This window comes from Bos indicus x Bos taurus, chromosome 13 (genome assembly GCF_003369695.1).
Source record: "Bos indicus x Bos taurus breed Angus x Brahman F1 hybrid chromosome 13, Bos_hybrid_MaternalHap_v2.0, whole genome shotgun sequence".
Lineage (NCBI taxonomy): Eukaryota > Metazoa > Chordata > Mammalia > Artiodactyla > Bovidae > Bos > Bos indicus x Bos taurus.
This window is the reverse complement of record NC_040088.1, coordinates 23,879,385-23,904,642: the sequence shown is the minus strand read 5'-3', so window position 1 is coordinate 23,904,642 and position 25,258 is coordinate 23,879,385. Positions and strand designations below refer to the sequence as shown.

Sequence of the window (25,258 nt, the reverse complement as noted above, 5' to 3'; positions counted from 1 at the left end):
ATGATTCTTCTCCGTGTGCACTGAGAACAGCAGGGTACCATCTGAGATGGAAAAGGAAGCCCTGCTCTGTCTCCTGAATCACCTCCTGCTTCTGCTGTCTCCTACTGACTGTCCATGGGCACCCAGAAGCCTGAGTGATCTCTTAAAAGGTAAGACAGCCCGTGTCACCTCCTGCTTTAAACAGGCCACTGGTTTCCGCTGCAGTCCAAGTTCTCAGTCCAAGTTCTTCCAGCGTCGACGAGCCCCAGTGTGCACAGGACACTGCCGACCCCTCAAATGTTGCTGCTGACACTTTCTCCCCTTGTGACTCTTCTCTAACATCACTGGCCTTTTCACCGACACTCTGCTCTGCTCAGTTCATTCCTGCCCTTGCATTTGCTGTTCCCTCTGCCTGGAATACTTTCCCCATCATTCTGGTTTCCAGAGAGGTCCTTTCTGTCTACCACCTCTGTCAGGTCACCCTGTTTTGTTTTCTTTAGGGCAGTTAGCAGCATCTGAAATCATTGCGTCCCTTTACTGACTTAACTGACCTTCTGACCCCACAGGAACGTTGGCTCTTTGTTGATCACCCTGATCCCCAGAGCTCGATAACTATGTGTTGGGTAAAAGGATGACAGTGAACCATGAGCTATGTTTTCCACTGGGTTCTGTGTCAGCCTGTCCTGCCTTGGGAGGCAGGTGAAGGGGTCAAGCGCTGGATAAAGTCAGAGGGAGGCCACCAGTGCTTGTGGCTATGACTTTGGTTGCAAAGGCTCAGAGATAAGGCAACATCTGATCACGGGAGAAGGAGCAGGTGATTCTCAAGTGTCTAGGTTGAGAGGTGGGTCAGGTTGGGGCCAGGGAGGGCTTAGGAGAGCTGAGAGTCAGGGATGACCTCTGTTCCCAGACATCTGATAAGCAGGAAGTACCGTTCCTGTTCTCAAGGCTGTTTTGCAAGGGCTCTGCACGCCTGTCAACCTCCCATTCATTCACACACACATACACCTAGGTGTTTCTTGAATACCTACTGTGTGTAGGCACTAAAGATGCAGCACTGAGGGTTTCCCTGGTGGCTCAGTGGTAAAGAATCCACCTGCCAATGTAGGAAACACAGGTTCCGCCCCTGATCGGGAAGATCCCACAAGCCATGGACAACGTAGCCTGTGCGCCACAACTATTGAGCCTAGAGCCTGGGAGCCATAACTACTGCAGCCCGTGCACCTACAGCCCCCGCTCTGCAAGAAGAGAAGGCACCATAACGAGGAACCTGCACTCCACAACTAGAGAGTACCCCCACCACTCTCTGCAACTAGAGAAAGTCCTTGTGCAGCCATGAAGATCCAGCACAGCTATAAATAAATACATAAAGTTGCAGCGCCGAATGAGAAAGCCCAGATCTATCCTTAATGGAGTTGACTTTCCAGAGCAGGAAACAATCAATCTCCCATCTTGATAAGAGAGGCTGAGATGGATGGTGAGATGATGCAGTGGGTGTCTAAAGGGAGGCGGTTTAGACAGGGTGGTGCAGAGAGGCCTTTGGCTGGCAAGATGCTTGATAGGAGTACCCAGTGGTCCAGCCACAGGAAGAGAGAAGCATGCCAGGCCAGGAATGGCAGGGGAGAAGGGGAAGGAATTTGTTCAGGGAAGAATTCAGCTCCAGTGGGGGAGCTGGTGGGAGTGGATCATTATACTTCAGAGCTTCTAAAGGTATAAGGAGAGCCTGCAATTGTTCCCCACTCACAAACAAAGCCTCAGTGAGCATTCTTGCCCAGAAGCACCAGAGCAGGAGAGTCTCAGCGACCGGTGGACACTCTGATGCCACCCTAGTCTATCAGGGTCTAAACCAACCCTGGGAATGTTGGTGGTTTTTTTAAAAAAACAATTCAAAGTCTTCACTATAGACCCTGCTTGACTGATTCTGGAACCATTTCACTCAGAGGTGCAATGAAGCAGGACCATTTGCTTTTCAATTGAAGCTGAAATCTGAAATGCTGAGAACATTTCAGGACATTTAAAAGTTCTTAAAACATAAACATGATTTAAGTCAGTTCTCTGGACCATCCACCTTTCAGTAACACAATGAAGACACTTGTCTGAAAATTCCCTTCAGAAAACCAAGTGAGCAAACAGCCTATAGCTCTACTCATAAGAGAGAACATCTAGACTGTAGAGAAAATACTACAGAAAGTAGGTTTTCAAATAGTCGAGATTCTCAGAAAATGATGGAAAATAACCACCATGCTTATTTGACCCAGGATTCCTCTTTCGATTTCTGGACATTCACTCCAGGGAGACAAAGATGCTATTTTCAGTATCACTTCTAAGTGTGTGGACGTGTGCACGCACACGCACACACACACACACACACACACACTCAGAAGTAAACACAATTTGCATTACATTTAATAAAACCACTTATTCATCTTGTCTTTTAGACCTGATTTTCTAGCTTTTCTTGAATGAGTTGAACATGGAGCCCGTCAGCTACAGTCCACTGAGAGGCTGGATTTACCAACTTGCCAACGCATCATGGTCTCTATTTTTGCTGCAGTCACACTGTTTGAGGTCAGTGTTTCCTAGCTCTAATTTTATCACGTTTATTTTTCAGTTTTTCTCTTCATTTAATAAGACAGTTTGGGGAAACTTAATAAAAGTCAGACAATTACACAGAGCCTGCTGTGCACACAGGTGAAATTCTAGTGATGAGGAAGTCCAGGTTGGCTGTTAAGCAGCAACACTGGGGAACAGCCTTGGAGGGCTCTGCTCGCCTCCTGACGTGCACAGGCAGACATCGGGACACGAGAGGTGTTGGGGAAACACTCGGGTCACCCAAGTGAAAAGCAGGGTTGCTTTAAAGTCAGATGCCCCGATGCGGGGGACCACTCCCATGGCATGACCCCTTCACATACTGTGTTACCATCGAATCAGAAGCACCTAAACAGCAATGTAGGCATTAAAAATACTGAGGTAGATCAACAGTGCTAAAACAGACAGCATTCTAATACATAATTTTCACTGTGAAAGACAAGAAGCCCCACAGATATTCAGTTACTGCTCCCGCTCTTGTAAAGCCATTTTAAAAAGTATATTATTTTCTTTGTGTATTGGTGGTTTTATAGGAATGCTGGGGAAGCCGTGAGGTGAGGCTGCCTTAGGACTGGGAGTGGAAGACTTGGGTTCTTGCCCTGGGACTGCCCTTACTGGGTGGGGGCATTTGAACAAGTTCACATGTCATTCATCTAAGACTTGGGTCGGCAATCTAGGGCCTTTAGACCAAATCCGCATGACCGGTCCAAGAGTTAAGAATGATTTCATATTTTTAAAGGGTTGTAAAAACAAACAAGAATATGCACTGGAGATCAGAGGTGGCCCACAGAGCATAAAACACTATCTGGCTCTTTATGAAAAGAGTGTGGACCTCTTGCCTAAGGATCAGGATATAGTGAGGTGGTTAAGAGCTGGGGCTTGGGTCAGTCTGCCTGGTTGGTACCTGGCATTCTACTAACTAGCAAATGACCTTGTCAAGTCGTTTCAAGGTCATCTGTCCTCATCTGGTCTACTTTCCTCATCTGTAAAATGAGGATAAGAGTAACACACCTACCTCATGGAGATGTCGAGAGGATATAATGAAAAGCAAGCAGAAAACTCAGCACCAGGCCTGGCAGATGGACAGTCAGTAAGGGTCAGCTGTTACTATCTGTATAATATCGATAATAGAATTTTATGGGGCTGCTGAGACTATCAAATATATGTTACATGCATGTATATATATGTTAATCACATGCTGCAAAGTGCTGTAGAAACTGGGCAGATTTAGCGGCCCATAAATAAAAATAAGTCTAAATTATAAAAAAATCTGGATATTCATAGAAAATGTCAATGTTATGAAAGAAATAAAAAGTAGTGGATTGTTCTAGATTAAGGTTGACAGAGACCTAACAAACAAAATGTGTGATCCTGGAATGAGTTTGGGGTTAGAAAAACAAACACACACATACACAAAGACATAGTAATAGCCAAAAAAGATAGAAAGGATATTTTTGGATTTCTAGAAAATGTGAATGTAGCCTGTGTCTAAATATATATAGGTTTATATATAAAAAAATATATAAATAGATCACAAATGTGATAAAGTGCCTGGAATCAGTGAATCTAGGTAAAGGATAATGCACAAGTTTACTGCATTTTTTTTTTTTCTGTTTTCCCAGTGCTTTAAATTTTTTTCAAAGAAAATAGTTGAGTACAAAATTCTAGGATAGCTAATATACATTAGAGAGGCTGTCATGGGTTTTTCAGCTGTAACTTTCACTAATGACACCTATGATTATTATAATAATAAATATCACATATTTAATCATATAAGCAAGCTTCCCATTTCATAATTGCTTCATTTCTTTTTCCTGTTCTACTTAGAATTTTTAAAAAGATGTAGCAAAATAACCCTGACCTTCACTTTCCTTGTGTCTGAGCAGTCTTTTTGTTTTCTTTTTTAAGCAGTTATTTCAACTTTCTAAATAGCAAAACCTTTTTGATCCCTGCCACAGACTTGAGCTCTGCTCAGGAATAATCAGTACAGAAGGTATCATGAAAACAGCATGAAAACAGCATAGGAAAGCCTGCTGAGGGCTCAGGGCCAGAGCAGAGACCTATGTCTTGCTCAGAAATGTGTTAGAAGGTGAATGGGCACAAAGAGATGGGTTGTGTTATCAGTCATGTACACTGGGTTTTGCTAGAAAATAATTTGCATCCATCTCTGAGTCAGACTGGTAAGGAGCTTTATAGCACATATATTTTCTGCACTTAAACTCCCATGAAACTTTCTTCTCTAGAGCTTACATGCTACTGTTACATTTTTTACTTCATCAGAAACTCAGCACTGAAATCAGCCACTGTCCTTAACCCAGACTCCTCCATCTTCTGCCCCTGCAGACCGCCCGGCCACTCACCTTGGGCGCTCCGTCCAGGATGCCTGCTCCTTTCATGTTGCTCGTGTGAACCTGCTCCTCTGAGCCCGGCAGCTAATATCTCTGACTTCAGAAGCGGTTACGCAATGTCACTGCATGCCTCTGGCTGGTTCTCAGAAACTGAATTCTATGGAGCTATCTGACAGCACAGGAAATTGTCAGAATGGTTCTCCCAGAAGGCAGACTTTCTGGAAAGGAGGAGAAGAAAAGAAATGAAGGAGGTAAGATAAGAAATCAAGGCCACCCTCACTCCTCAATGCCTAACGTCTATGAGTAGAGACTGTCACACATTTGCTCTGAGAAACCGCAAAAGGGGAAAAAAATAGTCTTCTCCTTTATAGGGTGAAGTTCCTACTTTGAAAAGCTGAGTGCATGAACGCACGGCAGTCTCATTCCCTGAACGCTGTGGAACAACTCCCACTGGACAGATCAAACTTATTTCTCTGATTAGAGGCCGCCAGGACAAATTTCTGATAGTGGTCAGTGTTTCTTCCTTCTCGCCCCTTAAAACTTGCCCTGCAACAGCCAGAGAAAACGAGTCCGGGGATGGGGGAGCGGTATCCAGGAGACCTCCTCCCACATCTTTCTGGGTCAGGCACACACTTCCCCCTGCTCCAACCCCCACTGCCCACCCCCTGGTCTTTGGGTGCTGTCTCTGCAGCAGGGCTATGCTGAGCACTTGTCAATACAAGTATATTATCTCTCAAATCTCACCCACCCACCATCTGAACTTGAAGCCACAATGCTAGTTCATCATGCAATTCAGGACAACTTGCTAAATTGCTCCACTTTTGTTGTGAGCACGCGTGTTTAGTTGCTCAGTCATGTCCAGTTCTTTGCAACCCTTTGAGCTGTAGCCCACCAGGCTCCTCTGTTTATGGGATGTCCCAGGCAAGAATACTGGAGAGGGTTGCCATTTCCTTCTCCAGGGGATCTTCCCCATCCAAGAATCGAACCTGAGTTTCCTGTGGCTCCTGTATTGCAGGCAGATTCTTTCCACTTTCCTTAAATTCAGACTAAATATCCAGAGAGGACCTACAGGGACGCAAATGGCTTGCTAGGCTTGTTGGCATTTTTATTTCACATAAACAAACTGGTGTCCATCCTTCCAGCCAGGCTCAGGTTCCGTCTCCAATGAGCTCTCTCTCTCTTCCCATCCCGTGATTACAGCACTTACTGTCTTGTCTGCTGGTTGTCCTGTCTGAGCACCAGGAAGGATTTATGGGTGGAAAGAGCTCACTGATTTCCAGTGGGAGACAATCTATATTCTAAATTGTTACCTTTGTTGGAACTTCCCTGGCCAAGTGGTTGACATGTTATAGATGAGAGCAAATAAGAGGGAAGGAACAAAGATCACACAGAACCGTCACAAAACGACTGAGCAACAAGCTTAAGGTGGAGATCCATAGAGAGGAGGGCAGAGACAGGAGAAGAGGGAATAATCTAGGAAAGTCTTCACATGGAAGGCAAGGTATGAGAAGCAGGGGCAGGTCAGTGTAGAGCCTGGACTAACAGATGTACCTGTTTATCTTTTACAGGTACTTATCCTGTTTATCCTGTTTGTCTTTACAGATGAGACAAATCGTTAAAATGGTACTACTGCAGGTGATATTTGTGAGGCAAAGGCCACTAAAAAATAGCAGATGATTTTAAATATGAATCTGGACATTTCTCTCAGGTGTACCCGTTTTCTCCTGCTTTCTTCTGGCTTTACCAGCTCCTCTGTGTCGGTGACCTCAGGTCATGGAGCACCTTATAAGGAAGAGGCAAGTGCTGTCCAGCTAAAGAGGGAATCTAAGGAACCAAACTCTGATGCCTCTTATGTACAGAAATGGAATGATGTTATGATTGCATTTTTAAAAGCCCTTATCTCTCAGAGAGGAAATATTTACAGACAAAATTTGAAAATTCAAAATAATTCAAGGGGAAAGTGGATAGAGGTAATTAGAACAATACTGGCCATGAGCTGAAAATTGGGGAGTCTGAGTCATGGATCCATGTGGATTCATTGTACAGTACTGCTGATATTGAATTTTAAAAAGTAACAGCTTTATTAGCACATAATTCACATAGACCCCTCGGAGAAGGGAATGACAACCCACTCTAGTATTCTTGCCTGAAGAATTCCATGGATGGAGGAGCCTAATGGGCTACAGTCTATGAAATCACAAGGGGTCGGACTTGACTGAAGCAACTAACACTTTCACTACCTGACTCTAAGGTACCACAGAAGTACGATTCTGTGTTTTTAGTTTATTTAGTTTAGTATATTTAGAGTTTTTTTAGTATATTTAGAGTTGTGCATCCATCACCACTATTTAATTTCAGAACTTCTTCATCACCCCAATGAGAAAGACAATACCTATCAGCAGTCACTCCTTTTTCTCCTCTCCACACTTAAAACCACTGTTTTCTATTGTATTGAAAAAAGGTAGAAAGGCTGGACAAACTTGCTCAAGTGATGAACAGATACAGACTCTGAACCCAAGTCTCCGGGAAAAGACAACAGATAGATTTCACGCCAGTTCAAGTTTGGATGGTTCCCATCACCTTGGCGAATTCCAGACAGCAATTCTTCCCAGTACTGAAGGGATGACCCTGAAGGTCCCTATGCAGATTAGAATGATGTCATTTGCATGTCTTTTTCAAGGAAAAATAGTCCGAACCAAAAAACAAAACTAATAGGATTTGACCCTAAATTAAATACTCACCCCTGCATAGATATTCAGTGTGGTATTGAATGAGGGGCTTGACTCCTCATTCTCTCTCAGGCTCCTGTTTGATCAGCTAGAATTTTTCTGAATGGAAAGTTGTAGACATTTTGCTGCGGTCCATTCATATTTACATTTTAACTCAACATTGCGAGAGTTGATTATTCTAGGAAACTGGGTTGTTTTTGCAATATCCCACAGACCAAAGCTGAAACAGCTAGAATTAAGAGAACTAAGTGAGAAAGCTTCTAATAAGATAATCTCCCCTTCTCTTAAGTAATATGCTGCTAAGAACAGTGTTTTTTGTTTATTTTTATTATTTATTTGGATGTGCCGGGCCTTAGTTGAGGCACACAGGACCTTCGATCTTCATTGAGGCATGCCAGATCTTTAGTTGTGGCATGTGGGATCTAGTTTCCTGACCAGGGATCAAACCCAGGCCTCCTGCAGTGACAGTGTGAAGTCTTAGTCACTGCACCACCAGCAAAGTCCCTGAGAACAGAATTTTGAGTTGAGTTTCTTTTCAGAACTTAGGGAGTCTGATCATTTTCATAACTCCTAAAAAATGTGCAGGAAGGCATATTGTTTTGTGTACTGAGCTCTTTTTCATATGCTTTTTTATACTGTTTTCGTGTGGACTTTCAGCCACTCGGCTGTATGAGTATCAGTTCAATACCTGACATTAAAGTCCAGCTGAACACCAGACTCAGAATGTCCAGAGCATTAAAGTCCTGGCAGGACATTTCAGACTGTGCTGCTTTATTTTTTTAGAAGTCTTTATTGGTTTTGTTACAATATTGTTTCTGTTTTATGTTTTGGTTCTTTGGCCAGGAGGCATGTGGTATCCTAGCTCGTTGACCAGGGATTGAACCCGAACCCCCTGCATTGGGAGTCAAAGTCTTAACCACTGGACTGCCAGGGAATCCCCTGTGCTGCTTTAAAATCACCTGATTATCGGGCAGATTGTAACCTCAAGAAGGTAACTCAAAAGAGCTCCTTTGGTCAAAGTAGGATTTCATAAATTGCCAACAAATTCATCTAAAAACCCGAGTATAGGAATAATATGGGGAAGACTGAAATACTGAAGGTATTATAATTAGCGATAGCTCAGCTTACTAGCCTGAATTTTGATCCCAAGGTTGACAGGAAAAAGGAATCAGAGCAAGACTTGAAAAAAAGGACACTGTAGAGGAAATGCTACAGGTGGAGAAAGGTCTGTAAAGCTGGAGGGCAAGGCTGAATGCAGAAAATGATGCCACAAGCCAGTAGTCATTATGGAGGTGCAACCAGGAAGGGAAGAGACAATTGGCCAGAAAATGACTGGGAAAGAGTCTTCATAGATGATAACACCTACTAAAGGGAAAAGGAAGACAAAGGCACAGGGCAAAGACAAGAGGTACTGCGGCTGCTGCTGTTAAGTCGCTTCAGTCGTGTCCGACTCTGTGTGACCCCATAGACGGCAGCCCACCAGGCTCCCCCGTCCCTGGGATTCTCCAGACAAGAACACTGGAGTGGGTTGCCATTTCCTTCTCCAATGCGTGAAAGGAAAAGTGAAAGTGAAGTCGCTCAGTCATGTCTGACTCTTAGCGACCCCGTGGACTGCAGCCCACCAGGCCCCTCCATCCATGGGATTTTCCAGGCGAGAGTACTGGAGTGGGGTGCCATTGCCCTCTCCAGACAAGAGGTATGAAAGCTACGAAAATGCTGAAAGTTTTTCTCAAGTTATTTTGTTGTTGTTGTTCAAATCTACTCGGTTAAAGTCTCTTGATCCTTGACCCCATTTTATTGTTTTAGTTTTTCAGACGTATTCTACACCATGCTTAGCTATCATGCACCTGCTAATTCCACTGTCTGACTCGTTTCTGCTGATTCTCATCACCATGGCTGCTTCTTACACTCGAGAACACGTGATTATCTTTTTAAAGATTCATTTACTCATGTTTTTGGTTGCACTGGGTTTTCATCGCTGCGCATGGCCTTGCTCTCGTTGCGAGTGGGAGCCGCTCTCCAGTTTGCGGTGTGGGGTCTTCTCGTCGCAGTGGTTTCTCTTGTGGAACACGGGCTCTAGGCACTTGGGCTTCAGTAGTTGTGGCACATGGGCTTAGTTGCCTGGCTGCACATGGGATCTCCCTGGACCAGGGATCGAACCCAAGTCTCCTGCATTAGCCAGCGGATTCCTTACCACTGAGACACCAGAGAAGCCCCTGAAAACAATTCTTACAGTTTCTCTGGGAGAAGTTATTGAGGCCTGGGGCTGAGATGTGCTCTTCTGAAGAGCAGCAGTCCCCAACCTTTTTGGCATCAGGGATGGGTTTCATGGAAGACAATTTTTCTGTGAACTGGGGTGGGGGCGGGGGGGGTGGTTTCAGGATGATTCAAGTGCATTACATTTATTGTACACTTTATTATTATTACATCAGCTCCACCTCAGATCAGGCATTAGATCCTGGAGTTTGGGGACCCCAGCTGTACAGAGGTGCAAGCCTGACACTCCACTACCAGCTGGAGCTGTTTTAAATTCTCAGCTTGAAACCACACAGAGGTTTTTCTAAACCACTAAGCGGTATGACTTGTTCTAGCCTTGCTCAAGGAGCCAACAGCTTGTGGACAGGGGATTCTCAACAGCCTTCTCCTGTGTTGGTACACCACAGACCCTCTTCCACAAACCTGAGCCAGTGCTGTAGGTGGGATTCCTCTTTCTGAGGTGGGAATTTTGTCAACATCACCTTTTAGCTGTGGGGGGAAGCACCTTTTGGGTTCTGGGTTTTCTTTCTGGGTCTTGATCAAAGTTCCTACCTTGTGAAGACTCAAGAGCGCAAGGAGTCTAGGCTACAAGGGACTCCCAATGTCCATGGTATTACCAGCAGCTGTCACTATCAGTGCTCTGGATGTGGGCTGTGTGGTGGGGTCTGCCTCAGGAACTCCCATGCTCTCTTGCTAGCTCACCTATCTACTTAGTGATTAAAAATGAAATCTGTTCAGGTTTGTAGTGAAAGGGGTTCTCAGAGGATCCTGACCCGCTGTTTCTTTCAAAAGCAGGTTTCCCCTCAGAAATCAGTGTCTTCCCCCTCCCCCAATTCTGTTTATATCACGATGTGTTTTTAGAAAAGGAGCTTCACTGATGGAAGTGCATGTTGGGGATGACTTTGATAAGCTCTTCAATCACAGAAAAGGAAACTGTTGCCTGGAAGGGAAATGATTTTCCTTAAGCGAGCTGAGACTTGGGATTCCCCCCAACAATCTCTTCTTTGGGGTGGTTCAGTGATAAGGAATCTGCCTGCTAATGTAGGAGACTTGAGTTTGATCCCTGGGTTGGGAAGATCCCCTGGAGAAGGAAATGGCAACCCACTCCAATATTCTTGCCTGGAAAATCCCATGGACAGAGGAGTCTGGCGGGCTACAGTCCATGGGGTCCCAAAGAGTTGGGCATGACTGAGCAACTGAGAATGTAGGCATGCATGCAAGGGAAACCAAAACTTAAGACAAAAGGTAGATTCCTCTGAATGATCAAAGGAACAGATTATACTCAAAATTTTAAATTCATAAAAGAGCAAAGATACACATCTACAGGTGATTAAGTCTGGTTTCCAGAACAAAACACTACAGAAACCGAGAGAGGTATCAATCCAAACTGACAATGGCTGTTGAAGACCTTATGTTGTAACACAGAAACATGCAAGAGAACTCCCCCCAAAAAACAAACTAGCTTTAAATGATCATTATATATAAAAAGTTTATTTTAGAAATCACATATCTTTAAAAAAAATAACATTGAAGTTTTAAGTTCTGATCTTGACTGAATGTTACTCACCCTCTGCATGTCAAGGTGTTCTGTGGTATAATTAAGGATGTGAGGAAACCAAGTCCCTTTACACTAGTTCGAAACATGAATGTGAGTTTTAAAAGAAAAATTTTAAAAAGAAGTTATTTTGGAAACACACGTGGAAGCATCTTGATCTTGTAAACAGAAGTCCTGAAACTACAGACACACTGCTGAGACCATTCCAAAAGCTGAAAAAAAGTGGGCATTATCATTTCGTGAGCAGTTACAAAGGTCCAATGGAACCAGCATCAAGAGTGTAGTGTGCCCATCCTAGTGCCTCCCAGAGAGCAGCAGAAAACTTAGACCTCGACTTCACCGTTTCGAAGGCTCAAAGTCGCAAAATGTGGGTAGTTTTGGTTGGTAATTTCTTGGGTAGAACTGGTTATCCTTTATTCTGCTCAGCAGGCTTCTTTCAGTCTTATAAAAACGGCACCCACAGATGGCCAAGCTCAAATATTGGAGAATCAAGAAACAAAATAAATTTAAACTCACTATGGACCCAAAAATATAGCTCTTTGGAAACCTAAACTATAACCTGTGACTTAACATGAAAATAGTTTTATAGATCAAAGAGTTAAAATGATCCTTAAGGATAACGTCTAAAGCAGAAGTTTTAAACAGTAAACTTCAGAAGACTATAAATTAATTTCTATAACATAAAACAGTTAGTCTATTTAGTATCTTTATCAAATGATCCCGGATTGTATTTCTAGGTACTCCTACTCAGATCATGAGGTATCTGTATTGGGGGATAAGGATAAACCAGAACATCTATCTGGTAAGAGGAGCTCAGCGCTCTCTGATGAGGCTAGAATTGAATCCAGAGAAGTACTGTTGCTATATAAAAAATTCTAAGAATAAGAAAACCTGTATTATTTGGTTAATTGAATAAAAAAAAAAAAGGAAAAAACTTCTGAGAACACCGCTGCTGGGCGCATCCAAGATGAGTAGTCATGGTACATGCTGCAGGGAACTGAAAGCTAAGATTTGAAATCACGTGAGGAGAAAGTCAGTTGATAGAGATCATTCCTGATGATGCGCAACACCTGACAGCAGGAGGCGGTTCACCTAATTTTGATTAGATCGACTATACTGTCCATGTTTCCCATCAAAGAGTAACAAGGTTATCTTACTGAAGATAAGCGTTTTAGGTTGTGCAAGGACTATGAGGGAAGTGTGCTGGGACACACACCTCCTACGAATCTTCAGAAAAAAGCTGGCCGCTCATTTCACTGAAGTGAAACGTGTGTTGACAGTAAAGTTGCAGGTCTGAGCTTTATTATCAGAATGACGGCATTTTAGGATAGAATTGATAGATTTTCTAAAATGAACTTTATATGGCATAAAACCCTTGATTCTCAGAGCTGTATGCCTATATATCTGCCAAAATGTATTTTGGAAATATACAAGGAGGATGCAGAACAGGCACAGAAGCTGACAAAAATATCCGGATGCACATTCCTCATGACAGATCCACGTGGGATCCAGAAAGCACTTTAATACCCTATCCTTCAAGTGATCAAGAGTCTAGAGAAATAGCCAGTCCTGTATTTACAAAACTGATGAAAATCACACTGTAATAATCAGTGAGCGCAGAACAACCGCACAGATCTGTGTTTCCAACTTTTTCCACCATGATTCTCCATCAAGGTAAAAAAAGATTCTTTCATACAAATCCCGGAAGGATGTAGAGGTGGCAGCACAACCGCCGGAGACGGAGCGATGACTTACTACTGAGGCTGGTGATGGACAAGGAGGGGGTTGGTGGAGAAGAGGGCAGAGTCCTTGAGAAAAGAACCCTGTTGAGCACAGGCAGCTCTAGTCTGTGGTTGACCTCCGGTACCAAAATCGTGCCCGGAAGTCATCGCTGCAGGTCATGAAGCCGGGGTTGGTGGGCGAGTGCACAATGCAGCGCACGATGTTGTTGTGGCCCAGGGAGAGCAGGTTCCGGCGCTCGGCCGTGCGCGAGTCCCAGCAGCACAGGCTGATGGTCCTCTCGTCGGGCAGCAGCACGTAGTCCTCTGTGTGGTTGAAGACAGCCTGCGTCCGGTGCACCTGCCGCCCGCTCAAGCCAGCGCCTGAGCAGAGACCGAGAGGTTAGGGGCCTGGGTGCCAGGGCCAGCTTTCCAAGTTCACATCTAGAACTTAGACACCAGTTCTACTTTTGACTTAGACACCAGACTTAGACACCAGTTCTACTTTTGTTATTAGCTGTACTGATATAAACACAGTATTAATTAATTTTGGAAACTCTTAAAAACACCTTAAAAAGGAAAAGAATATACAAGTGGTGCCACATTATCTAACTTCACGTTGGGTACCCTTCTCCATGCTTTTTTCCTAGCTGCAAAGTAGCCCACTGTTTGGAAGCACCATTACTTAACGATCCTTTTCTTGCCACGCATTCACTTTGTATCCAATAGCGATACTGAGATAAACATCCTTGGTGGAGAATACATTATTTCTTTGGGATTAAATTCCCAGCACTAGAAGCACTGGGATGTATGAGCAGCCACTCTCCAGAAGGAAGTTTAATGCTTTATAATGACCATGAATAAAAAACCGTATTTTATGTTTAAAGTATTACATAAACTATTACCAAAAAAAAAAAATCTGTCTGATAACCTTATACCCAGGGTTAACATTTTGATAAGCAACTTTTCCAAATATCTCTGTGCACTGTATACTCATTTCTAATTTATATAAGTCAGAGCCTACTACATGTGGTGACCTACAAAGAGGGGAATATAGCTCAATGGGTAAAAATACACACTGTGGTATTGGATCTGGACTCAGTACTTATTCTGGACATGACCCTGCAAAAAATGACTTAACATTCCCCAGGCCTCATCTGTTCTGTGGGGATAATCAGAGCACCTGTCCTCAGGATGCTGCGGGGATTAAAAGGAGGTATGATGTCCAGTCCACTTGGCAGGCTCAGTGTTCAACAAACATTACTGAGTGTGTGTGCATGCTTCCCAAGACTCTTCTTAAATTTCTAACAGTGGGTATAGCAGGTCAAAAATATATGTATATTAAAAATTTTGATCTATGACACCAAGCTGCCCTTCAGAAATATTTTACCAATCGATATTCCGAACAATACATGATTTCCCAAAATGTTTATTGATACTAGACAATACCAATCTTTTAAATTCCTAAAATCTGGTGAACAAGAAAAGGATACTTCCATTTTTGTTTCTTAGGTTTTTTGGTGAAGTTGGCCATCTTTTCTTGGGTTCACTGACCAATATCTGACATGTTTATTACATATGCTATGGATGTTTCCTCCAAAGTCCAGCATTTTAATTTTGTTTACAGTGTTTTAAGTTAACTTCTAATATCAAAATGTCTAATATTTACTTGATAGTTTTCCCTTCTCTTTCATTATTTCAAGAGCCCTTTGAATTCTAACTAAACATTAAAACTGGAAAAACAGATCCAAAAGTGCTGACATGAAGGGATCTTAAACTGTGAATTAGGAAAAAAGGGAATTTGCATATTAATTCAGTATTATCTCATTTAAAAACCAAATCCAAATTCTCCAGCAAAACCAACCAATCAACCACATGTAACTACAAAAATGTTCCAAACATTCCTAAAGCAAAAATGACTCCTCCGTGCTGCACCAGCTACAGAGGAAGCCGAGAAGGAAGCTGACGCTGGTCACCACGAGATAATCCTAAGGTAGGTTATGCTGCACCCTAGCGGTTCCCAGGTCACTAACTCTCCAATCTTCACTTACTAGCACCCCAGGACAGCCCTTACAATAGTGTTGTTTTCTTTTGAGTTTTAAGTTCTGGTCACAGTAATTTCAGTGTGTGACACAAACAGCTCACAACAGAGGAAACCAGCTGGTTTTCTACCAAACAGCCTTTGCTGCTATGAGGATCAAAAGGATGAAACACAATATTTTAACACTTACTATCAAATAGTTAAATCTGAACACTGACTGCTAGGGTTAGGATCCATTTAAATGGATCTCGTAAAAAGAGCTCTGGGACAACTGTTACAACCAGAGACCAATGTGAATTAATCAGACAATCAGACTAACATCATCGTGTATTTATATAGGTCCAGAACACTTGGGGTCTCTTCTGGGGGCTTCCTCTCTTCAGGCACACGCCAAGACCTTCCCTCTCACTCACTGAGGGCTTTCTCTGCACTACGTCCATGTTTTGTGGGCAATAGGCAGGCCGTGGGTAAACAAATGAACCTCCAAACTCTCAAGTGTTACTTGCGTGGAATCAGATCTAATTTTAGTTGTTAACATACTGAGATGAGCCAAGTTAAGAAACTGTGGCTTCTACTTCCAGCTCTGCCTCTTGTTTGACTCACATGGATTTATTGTGTGGATCTGTTTCGAGAGGTCTGGAAACTAAAACATCTCAGAAACGTGAATTGATATCAACCTCTTACATACCTGTGTATCTGACCAGCGTTCGTCCTGTTGATATTTCCCAAAGTTTAGCTACAGAGTCTTTTCCACTTGACAGAATATATTTAGAATTTTTTGAAAAGATGGCAGAACAAACTTCCGCGCCATCATGTGCTTTCTCGAACGTTGTGATGCATCGATTTGAGACGCCATCCCATAATTTGATGCAGCCATCCTTGCTACCAGTCACGTACATGTTGGCACTAGGATTGTAATTCACTGAACATATGGCATCAGTGTGCTGATCTTGAGGGTTGCAAGAGACAAAGCACTGAAATGTGTTGATGTCATAAAGTCGAAGTGTTGGATGCTGAGTCCCCACAAGTATAAAGTCTCCCGAAGGATGAAAGGAGATGGAGCGCAACATTTCAGCCTCCTGTCAGGAGAGGGGGTGAGGAACGGATTGGGGGGAGAAACCACTATTAAACCTAGACGAAATGCACAGAATATCTGGCCAATGCAGAGAATCCATAAAACAATGACCAGATATTACACAGGCACGAGAAGAACAAGAACTTAATGAGAGAATCATTTAAACAAAGATTTCCAAAACTATTTACTTGTAAGATTATTCCAAAGAACATAGAAGTGAGCTTCATTATTTTCAAATAAACAATGGGTGAACTCAGAATGGAATATTATCATTCTATGATACATTTGTGGGGCTTCCCTGGTGACTCAGACCGTAAAGAATCTGCCTGCGATGCGGGAGACCCATGTTCAATCCCTGGGTCGGGAAGATCTCCCAAAGAAGGGAATGGCAACCTACTCCAGCACTCTTGCCTAGAGAATTCCATGGACAGAGGACCCTGACGGGTTATATTTACAATCCATGGGGTTGCAAAGAAATGGACATGACCGAGAGACTAACACACACACACGATACCTTCATATACAATTAGTCAATAAAGATAAACAACTGTACTTTAAGAATAGCTCCTTAGGACTTCCCTAGCAGTCCAGTGGTTAAGACTCTGTGCTTCCACTGCAGGGGGCACAGATTTGATCCCTTGTCAGGGAACTAAGATCCGCCCCCAAGAAGAATAGCTTCTTTGTCCCAGGGCTCCAAATACTGAGGTGGAAGCCACTACAAAAACACCAGAACGTCTGAACTGCGTATTCAGAATAAGGCAACCAAATGTTGCTTTTTCGGCAAATACCTGAGTGTCTCAACTAAATAATTTTGTAATTCTCATAAGTTACACTGTGGAGAAGTTGGTTATATTTTGTCTTTAAGCAAGAATCTGCAACCTTTAAAGAGTGATGTGAATTCTGAACCATCTCTCTGACCACCAGCTGTCCTGAGTGGCCAGAGGAAGTTGGTGCCTGACAGCACGAGAACCGTGCCATCTGTGGCAGGCAATGCATCCTCCTTGTTGTTTATAGGATGACCACTGAGACAACTTTTAGAAAGAGAAGAGTCACACATCAGCTCACTGTATTTAAGAAAAAAAAAAAGAAGCTCCTTTCCAAACATTCCTCACCTGGATGTATTTGAAGGCTCTTTTTGCAGACGGTTTGGAATAATCAAATAATTTAAGAGTATAATCCCTTGAACCAGAGGCGAGGATCTGTTCTGTTGGGTGGAAGGCGAGACACGTGACTTCATCCACGTGGTCGTAAAGAGTTCGAATCACTGGGTGGTTTTCCATGTTCTGCTGTGCGGTCTCATTCATCATGACCTAGGCCAACAAGGACAGAAGAGAAACTCTAAGTGTACCCACTCTCATTCTTCCAAGAAGGGACAACAGAAGATAAACGGTAAGATGTGACTGGGATCTTCACCTCGATCGGCATGGCACTTTTGGCCAGCATTCTTTCTGTGTCTAGGATTTTTATGGACGCGTCAGCAGATCCAGTAGCTATTAGCTGCCCATCTCTACTATAGGTAGCTACGCGACAGGGTCCTTTGTGGGATGTGACGTAGCAGGTTTCGTACTCTGATGCTTCTGGGGACATGGTCTGGACATCTGCATCAAACTCCAGGTCAATTCCTGTGCCAGGGGCAACTGTGTCTGACCGACCAATTGCGTACTGAACTGCACTGTCGTCATTTTCCATTCCTGAAAGCAGTAAAAATGAAAGGTGTGGAAAACCAGTATTTTAAAAGGACAAGGCAAAGTTCTTGATCCAAACTGGGAATGCTGTTTGCCAATGTCAATGCATTAGTTCTTGGAGCCACATGACACTACTACTGTACAGAATCACGTATGTTGAGCTGGGGGCACACAGTGACGAGACTGTAAGGCAATGTGGGTTGTGGGAGCTTAGGCTCCACTAGGTGAAGTCCTCTCCCCAGATACTTGTCTCCGAAATGTTCTACTTTAACCACAACTATACAAGCTGAAAAAAAGCACTTCTGTAGTTAAATCGCTCACTTTTTCCCGTGCTGAATTTTAATATTTTGCATGTCGAGATCTGTCATTAGCAGCTTTGGAGCTCATTAAGTCAGACATAGTGTTAGTAGTACACAGTGAAACACCTTTGAAAAAGTGTTAAGCTGTGAATAAAGTCAATCAAGAATATTCATTTTGAATTGAAAAATAACTTGACATTGTACAAACAATGTTGATTAGTATAGAAAAAATCAGAAATGCAGATGAACAAAAAAACATAATCTTGTATGATATATATCACCCAGAGATAATTACTGCTAACGTGGTGATATGAATTCTTCTGAGCCTTTCTCCATGCACACAGTTGTTTCATTTCTTAAAAATAAAACCACACCATATAACATGGTGGAACTTACTTAGTCATTTAACCATACAGAATAAACACCTGGTCAGTTTAATAAATGTTCATCCACATCACACCATTGGACCCAATTTTATGGATACGAGAACCTTTATAACCAATTCCATATTGCTGGGCATTTCAGTGGAAATCATTCTATTTCCCCAGGCTAATCTCACAATTTACATTGCCAAGTCAAAGGGTACACACATGTATGGTAATTCTTATTGCTTCCTATGACACAGGCAAGCACCAGGATACACTGTTGAACAAGACAAGGTTCAAGGTTTTCATTAAACTTTCAGTCTTCCAGTGGGTGGTAAGGATTGTGAGGGAAATGACAACTCTAAACAATAAAGAAAATTTCAGACAGTGATTCTATAATGAAGGAAATAGGACTGTTGTTTCAGAGCAAATGGGGAAATATGGGGAAGATGTTCAAGTTATTTTAGAAGAGATGAGGAAGACTCTGAGATGACATTTGAGTTGAGATTTGAAGCAATAATAAACAGAACAGCAGAAAGCACCAGATAATTCACATAAAGATCCAGAGGCTAGACAGAATCAGCTCAAAACCTTCACAATCTGGACTTTGTTTACTCCTCCAGTATCTAGCACTGTACTTGATACATACTAGCACTGAAACGAAAGGGCAATCGTCTTGAAAAACATCTGAAACTGTCATGGGCTCAATGAAGAACTTGCATTCACAAGTTACCAAGTTTGATGAGATGCAGGAGCTGCTCCGAGGGTGCACACACAGATTGCGGCTTGATCTCATTGATGAGGCCATTGGCAATGCTGATATAGCCATCATAGAGCAGCTGGCTAATGATCAGCTTGTACAGCTGCTGGCGGTCCTTCAAGCCCACTTTGGTTCTGTACATCTTGGAGAAGAGGAAGATAATTTTTCTGCCAGCTGTAAGAAGAGAAAACAGGTGATAATGAAGGGCAAAGGCAGGAGTAAACCACAGAAGCAACACAGGAATCTGGTCAGACTTTCCAGGGTTTAAATCCCAGCTCTACCAGCATTCTCTTTGGTTGGCAACTATGTTTCTCTGAGATCAGGGCCCTCAGCTCTCAAAAGTCAGTGAAGGTTAAACATTATGGTGCATGTACATTCTTTTGTGCACACTGGCACACAGACAGCTCAAAATATGTCAGCCAACATCTACAGCTAGACCTCTCTTCATCGTTGTTTCTTTGCCAAATTAGCCACCTGCGACTTTAATTTTTCACTGCAATCCCCAGAATCTTCCATTTGTTCTGCTAATAAAACAATGGTAATGTTGTAATAGGTAAGAGAGCTGCTATTGTAGATGCCCAGACATTACTGTTTCCACCAGCCTAAGCTGTTACATTTACTAAGGTCAGTTATGGTTATTCTTAAAACACCTTTTAAGACAATGGAGCTTGTTATGTTACATAATTTAATTACACAGTAAATCAAAACTTCAGGGCAAAAAAGCTATCATGTAATGAAAACTAAGTCAAGTTGAACGCTTTGGAAAGCACTGCTTAATAAAATATTTGTGAACAGGATATGGCGGAAACAACTACTTAAAAAAATGGAAAAATTGGAAGGACTGTGCACTTTGATTTACAAGTTCTCAGTCTCAGAAAGCAAAAGAGAAAATTGTAAATAATTGTTAGTTTTTGAGTTTATGGGGGAAAAAAAAGAACTCCAACTGGTGAACATGATTAGATAATCTGATTACAAATATCAACCTCTGTACATATGTGTAGGTCTGTACAGACACCAGAGATGGGAAACAACAATAAAGTATAAGTCACTGGCAGACAAGTGGCTGTGGCAGAGAAGAAAACTAAAAGACAGACCACAGGAGAGAGAATACAAGAAGGGTGGTCAACAGCCTATTAACACCAGTACCTCCTGGTACTGCTGCACTACTAATTCTGAAAGTGGGAGATGGTAGTAAAGGGGTGGGGATAATGTCTTTAACTACACAATGCCCCCTGCAGAATTACTGAGGCTACTGATCATAAGAACAGTTAACATTTACTGGGTACTGACCCCATGAACAGTATGAAAAGGCAAAATGATAGGATACTGAAAGAGAAACTCCCCAGGTCAGTAGGTGCCCAATATGCTACTGGAGATCAGAGGAGAAATAACTCCAGAAAGAATGAAGGGATGGACCCAAAGCAAAAAGAATACCCAGCTGTGGATGTGACTGGTGATAGAAGCAAGGTCCGATGCTGTAAAAAGCAATACTGCATAGGAACCTGGAATGTCAGGTCCATGAATCAAGGCAAATTGGAAGTGGTCAAACAACAGATGGCAAGAGTGAATGTCGACATTCTAGGAATCAGTGAACTGAAATGGACTGGAATGGGTGAATTTAACTCAGATGACCATTATATCTACTACTGTGGGCAGGAATCCCTCAGAAGAAATGGAGTGGCCATCATGGTCAACAACAGAGTCCAAAATGCAATCTTGGATGCAATCTCAAAAATGACAAATGATCTCTGTTCGTTTCTAAGGCAAACCATTCAATATCACAGTAATCCAAGTCTATGCCCCAACCAGTAACACTGAAGAAGCTGAAGTTGAATGGTTCTATGAAGACCTGCAAGACCTTTTAGAACTAACACCCAAAAAAGATGTCCTTTTCATTGTAGGGGACTGGAATGCAAAAGTAGGAAGTCAAGAAACACCTGGAGTAACAGACAAATTTGGCCTTGGAGTACAGAATGAAGCAGGGCAAAGACTAATAGAGTTTTGCCAAGAAAATGCACTGGTCATAGCAAACACCCTCTTCCAACAACACAAGAGAAGACTCTATACGTGGAGATCACCAGATGGTCAACACTGAAATCAGATTAATTATATTCTTTGCAGCCAAAAATGGAGAAGCTCTATACAGTCAGCAAAAACAAGACCGGGAGCTGACTGTGGCTCAGACCATGAACTCCTTATTGCCAAATTCAGACTTAAATTGAAGAAAGTAGGGAAAACCACTAGACCATTCAAGTATGACCTAAATCAAACCCCTTATGATTATACACTAGAACTGAGAAATAAATTTAAGGGGCTAGATCTGATAGAGTGCCTGATGAACTATGGAATGAGGTTCGTGACACTGTACAGGAAATAGGGATCAAGACCATCCCCATGGAAAAGAAATGCAAAAAAGCAAAATGGCTGTCTGGGGAGGCCTTACAAATAGCTGTGAAAAGAAGAGAAGCAAAAAGCAAAGAAGAAAAGGAAATATGTACCCCTTTGAATGCAGAGTTCCAAAGAATAGCAAGAAGAGATAAGAAAGCCTTCTTCAGTGATCAATGCAAAGAAATAGAGGAAAACAACAGATTGGGAAAGACTAGAGATCTCTTCAAGAAAATCAGAGATACCAAAGGAACATTTCATGCAAAGATGGGCTCGATAAAGGACAGAAATGCTATGGACCTAACAGAAGCAGAAGATATTAAGAAGAGGTGGCAAGAATACACAGAAGAACTGTACAAAAAAGATCTTCACAACCCAGATAATCATGATGGTGTGATCACTGACCTAGAGCCAGACATCCTGGAATGTGAAGTCAAGTGGGCCTTAGAAAGCATCACTATGAAAAAGCTAGTGGAGGTGATGGAATTCCAGTTGAGCTATTCTAAATCCTGAAAGATGATGCTGTGAAAGTGCTGCACTCAATATGCCAACAAATTTGGAAAACTCAGCAGTGGCTACAGGACTAGAAAAGGTCAGTTTTCATTCTAATCTGAAAGAAAGGCAATGCCAAAGAATGTTCAAACTACCGCACAATTGCACTCATCTCACACGCTAGTAGAGTAATGATCAAAATTCTCCAAGCCAGGCTTCGGCAATATGTGAACCGTGAACTTCCAGATGTTCAAGCTGGTTTTAGAAAAGGCAGAGGAACCAGAGATCAAATTGCCAACATCCGCTGGATCATGGAAAAAGCAAGAGAGTTCCAGAAAAACATCTATTTCTGCTTTATTGACTATGCCAAAGCCTTTGACTATGTGGATCACAATAAACTGTGGAAAATTCTGAAGGAGATGGGAATACCAGACCACCTGACCTGCCTCTTGAGCAATCTGTATGCAGGTCAGGAAGCAACAGTTAGAACTGGACATGAAACAACAGACTGGTTCCAAATAGGAAAAGGAGTACGTCAAGGCTGTATATTGTCACCCTGTTTATTTAACTTATATGCAGAGTACATCATGAGAAACACTGGGCTGGAAGAAGCACAAGCTGGAATCAAGATTGCGGGGAGAAATATCAATAACCTCAGATATGCAGATGACACCACCCTTCTGGCAGAAAGTGAAGAGGAACTAAAAAGCCTCCTGATGAAGGTGAAAGAGGAGAGTGAAGAGGTTGGCTTAAAACTCAACATTCAGAAAATGAAGATCATGGCATCTGGTCCCATCACTTCATGACAAATAGATGGGGAAACAGTGGAAACAGTGTCAGACTTTATTTTCTGGGGCTCCAAAATCACTGCAGATGGTGACTGCAGCCATGAAATTAAACGACGCTTACTCTTTGGAAGAAAAGTTATGACCAACCTAGATAGCATATTGAAAAGCAGAGACATTACTTTGCCAACAAAGGTCCATCTAGTCAAGGCTATGGTTTTTCCAGTGGTCATGTATGGATGTGAAAGTTGGACTGTGAAGAAGGCTGAGCGCCGAAGAATTGATGCTTTTGAACTGTGGTGTTGGAGAAGACTCTTGAGAGTCCCTTGGACTGCAAGGAGATCCAATCAGTCCATTCTGAAGGAGATCAGCCCTGGGATTTCTTTGGAATGAATGATGCTAAAGCTGAAACTCCAGTACTTTGGCCACCTCATTCGAAGAGTTGACTCATTGGAAAAGACTCTGATGCTGGGAGGGATTGGGGGCAGGAGGAGAAGGGGACGAGAAAGGATGAGATGGCTGGATGGCATCACTGATTCGATGGACATGAGTCTGAGTGAACTCCGGGAGTTGATGATGGACAGGGAGGCCTGGCGTGCTGCGATTCATGGGGTCGCAAAGAGTTGGACACGACTGAGCGACTGAACTGAACCGAAAATCCATTAGACATTCAGTACAGCATATAACGAGGTGGCACAGAGGTAAGGAATCCACCTGCCAGGTTGGATCCCGGAGTCGGGAAGATTCCCCTACAGGAGGAAATGACAACCCACTCCAGTATTCTTGCCTGGGAAATCCCATTGACAGAGGAGCCTGGCAGGCTACAGTCCATGGGATCACAAGAGTCCGACGTGACTGAGCATGCCCACCAAGCCATAGTACGTAATACACGTATTTGTGTGTAAACAACAAATATGCATACCTCATTCAACCCTCATTTAATCTCATTTTAGAGCTGGGCAACTGGAGGCCCAGAAAGGTTAACTCACCCAGGATTCAGGAGGTTGTAAACGGCGGAGCCTGGATCCTAACCCAGAGCCTGTGCTCTTACTGTGCTGTTCTGATGGGGGTTGAGCTGCTGCTGCTGCTGCTAAGTCACTTCAGTCGTGTCCAACTCTGTGCGACCCCACAGACGGCAGCCCACCAGACTCCCCCATCCCTGGGATTCTCCAGGCAAGAACACTGGAGTGGGTTGCCATTTCCTTCTCCAATGCATGAAAGTGAAAAGTGAAAGTGAAGTCGCTCAGTCGTGTCCGACTCTTAGCGACCCAATGGATTGCAGCCCAACAGGGTCCTCGGTCCATGGGATTTTCCAGACATGTAAATCCATGCTTGTGTAAACACTAGGACACAACAGAGATGATGAAGCCTCTCAAAGAAATCAGTGAACACTGCAAGGATGTGGCTTTGTCATCCTGTCTCTTCACTTATGTTAGGCCCATCAACCGGCGTACCAAGAGATTAAATAAGAGAGGACGAACCCCGCTTAACTCCCATAGAACGTTCACTCGCTGGGCTAGTAAGCAGGTAATTACCATCCCCAAATTGGCAGATGAAGGGGCTACAGCCCGAGGGCAGAAGAGCCCAGTGCAGGACAACTTGTACCTGGAGCTGGAAGAAGGACCAGGGCGAGAACACAGACGCCCCCTCACCGAACGCTCCGTTATGACCCCGACCTAGAGGCCAACGAAAGATGGAAGGGAGAGTGAGCAAGTCCATTAAGGAAAAGAAGGGACAGTGCAGGCCGAGCCCAGCAACTCAGGGCGCACGCCACTAATGACCCTTCCCGCCCCGCCCTGGTCCTCCCGATGGTCCCCCAAGGGTCCCAGCCGACCGCACCAACACTCTCCACGCAACCCTGGCTCCCCATACCCGCTGGTCCCGCTCTCTCCGTCTCCCGCTCTCTCCTAGAAAAATGGAGGCGCGAATCCTGCAAGATCAATCGCTCCGTGCGCACGTTCACTGCGCACGCGCAAAGGGCGTCGCGCTGAGCTCTGCGCTATCGATCCGCACGCCTCAACTTGTTCCTGCCCTTCTCGCCATCTTACTTACGGGCACGATCGAAAGACTCGCTCACCTACTTCAACTTTATCTACTCCGCGAGAACCCTGACGCCAAGTAACTGGTGCTTTATGGATAAATGTCAGATCCAGAGAACACCGCGGGCGCTAGAACGGCCACGGGTGTGTCGGGCCGTTGG

General features: G+C 43.4%; 2 protein-coding genes across 5 annotated transcripts in view; both read right to left on the bottom strand.

Moving 5' to 3' along the window:
- Positions 1–5,402, bottom strand: part of CASS4 (Cas scaffold protein family member 4) — a 35,575-nt gene extending 30,173 nt beyond the window's left edge. The window contains exon 1 of the mRNA XM_027558974.1: positions 4,926–5,402. Coding sequence (XP_027414775.1) covers positions 4,926–4,961 — 36 coding nt within the window. The 5' untranslated portion in view covers positions 4,962–5,402. The remainder of the gene's footprint in view (positions 1–4,925) is intronic.
- A 5,965-nt stretch (positions 5,403–11,367) lies between these two features.
- Positions 11,368–25,258, bottom strand: CSTF1 (cleavage stimulation factor subunit 1). 4 transcript variants are annotated; one of them, XM_027558969.1, is made up of 7 exons: positions 24,931–25,000; positions 24,664–24,734; positions 19,370–19,570; positions 17,701–17,978; positions 17,400–17,597; positions 15,901–16,291; positions 11,368–13,555 (listed from the first exon to the last, which is right to left on the bottom strand). In XM_027558969.1, the coding sequence occupies exons 3-7, from the start codon at positions 19,536–19,538 to the stop codon at positions 13,296–13,298; spliced, it is 1,296 nt and encodes a 431-aa protein (XP_027414770.1). In that variant the 5' UTR covers positions 19,539–19,570; positions 24,664–24,734; positions 24,931–25,000; the 3' UTR covers positions 11,368–13,295. The 4 variants fall into 4 exon arrangements, with proteins under 4 accessions (XP_027414770.1, XP_027414772.1, XP_027414769.1 ...); XM_027558971.1 differs by lacking the exons at positions 24,664–24,734; positions 24,931–25,000 and adding an exon at positions 25,111–25,258; XM_027558968.1 differs by lacking the exons at positions 24,664–24,734; positions 24,931–25,000 and adding an exon at positions 25,136–25,258.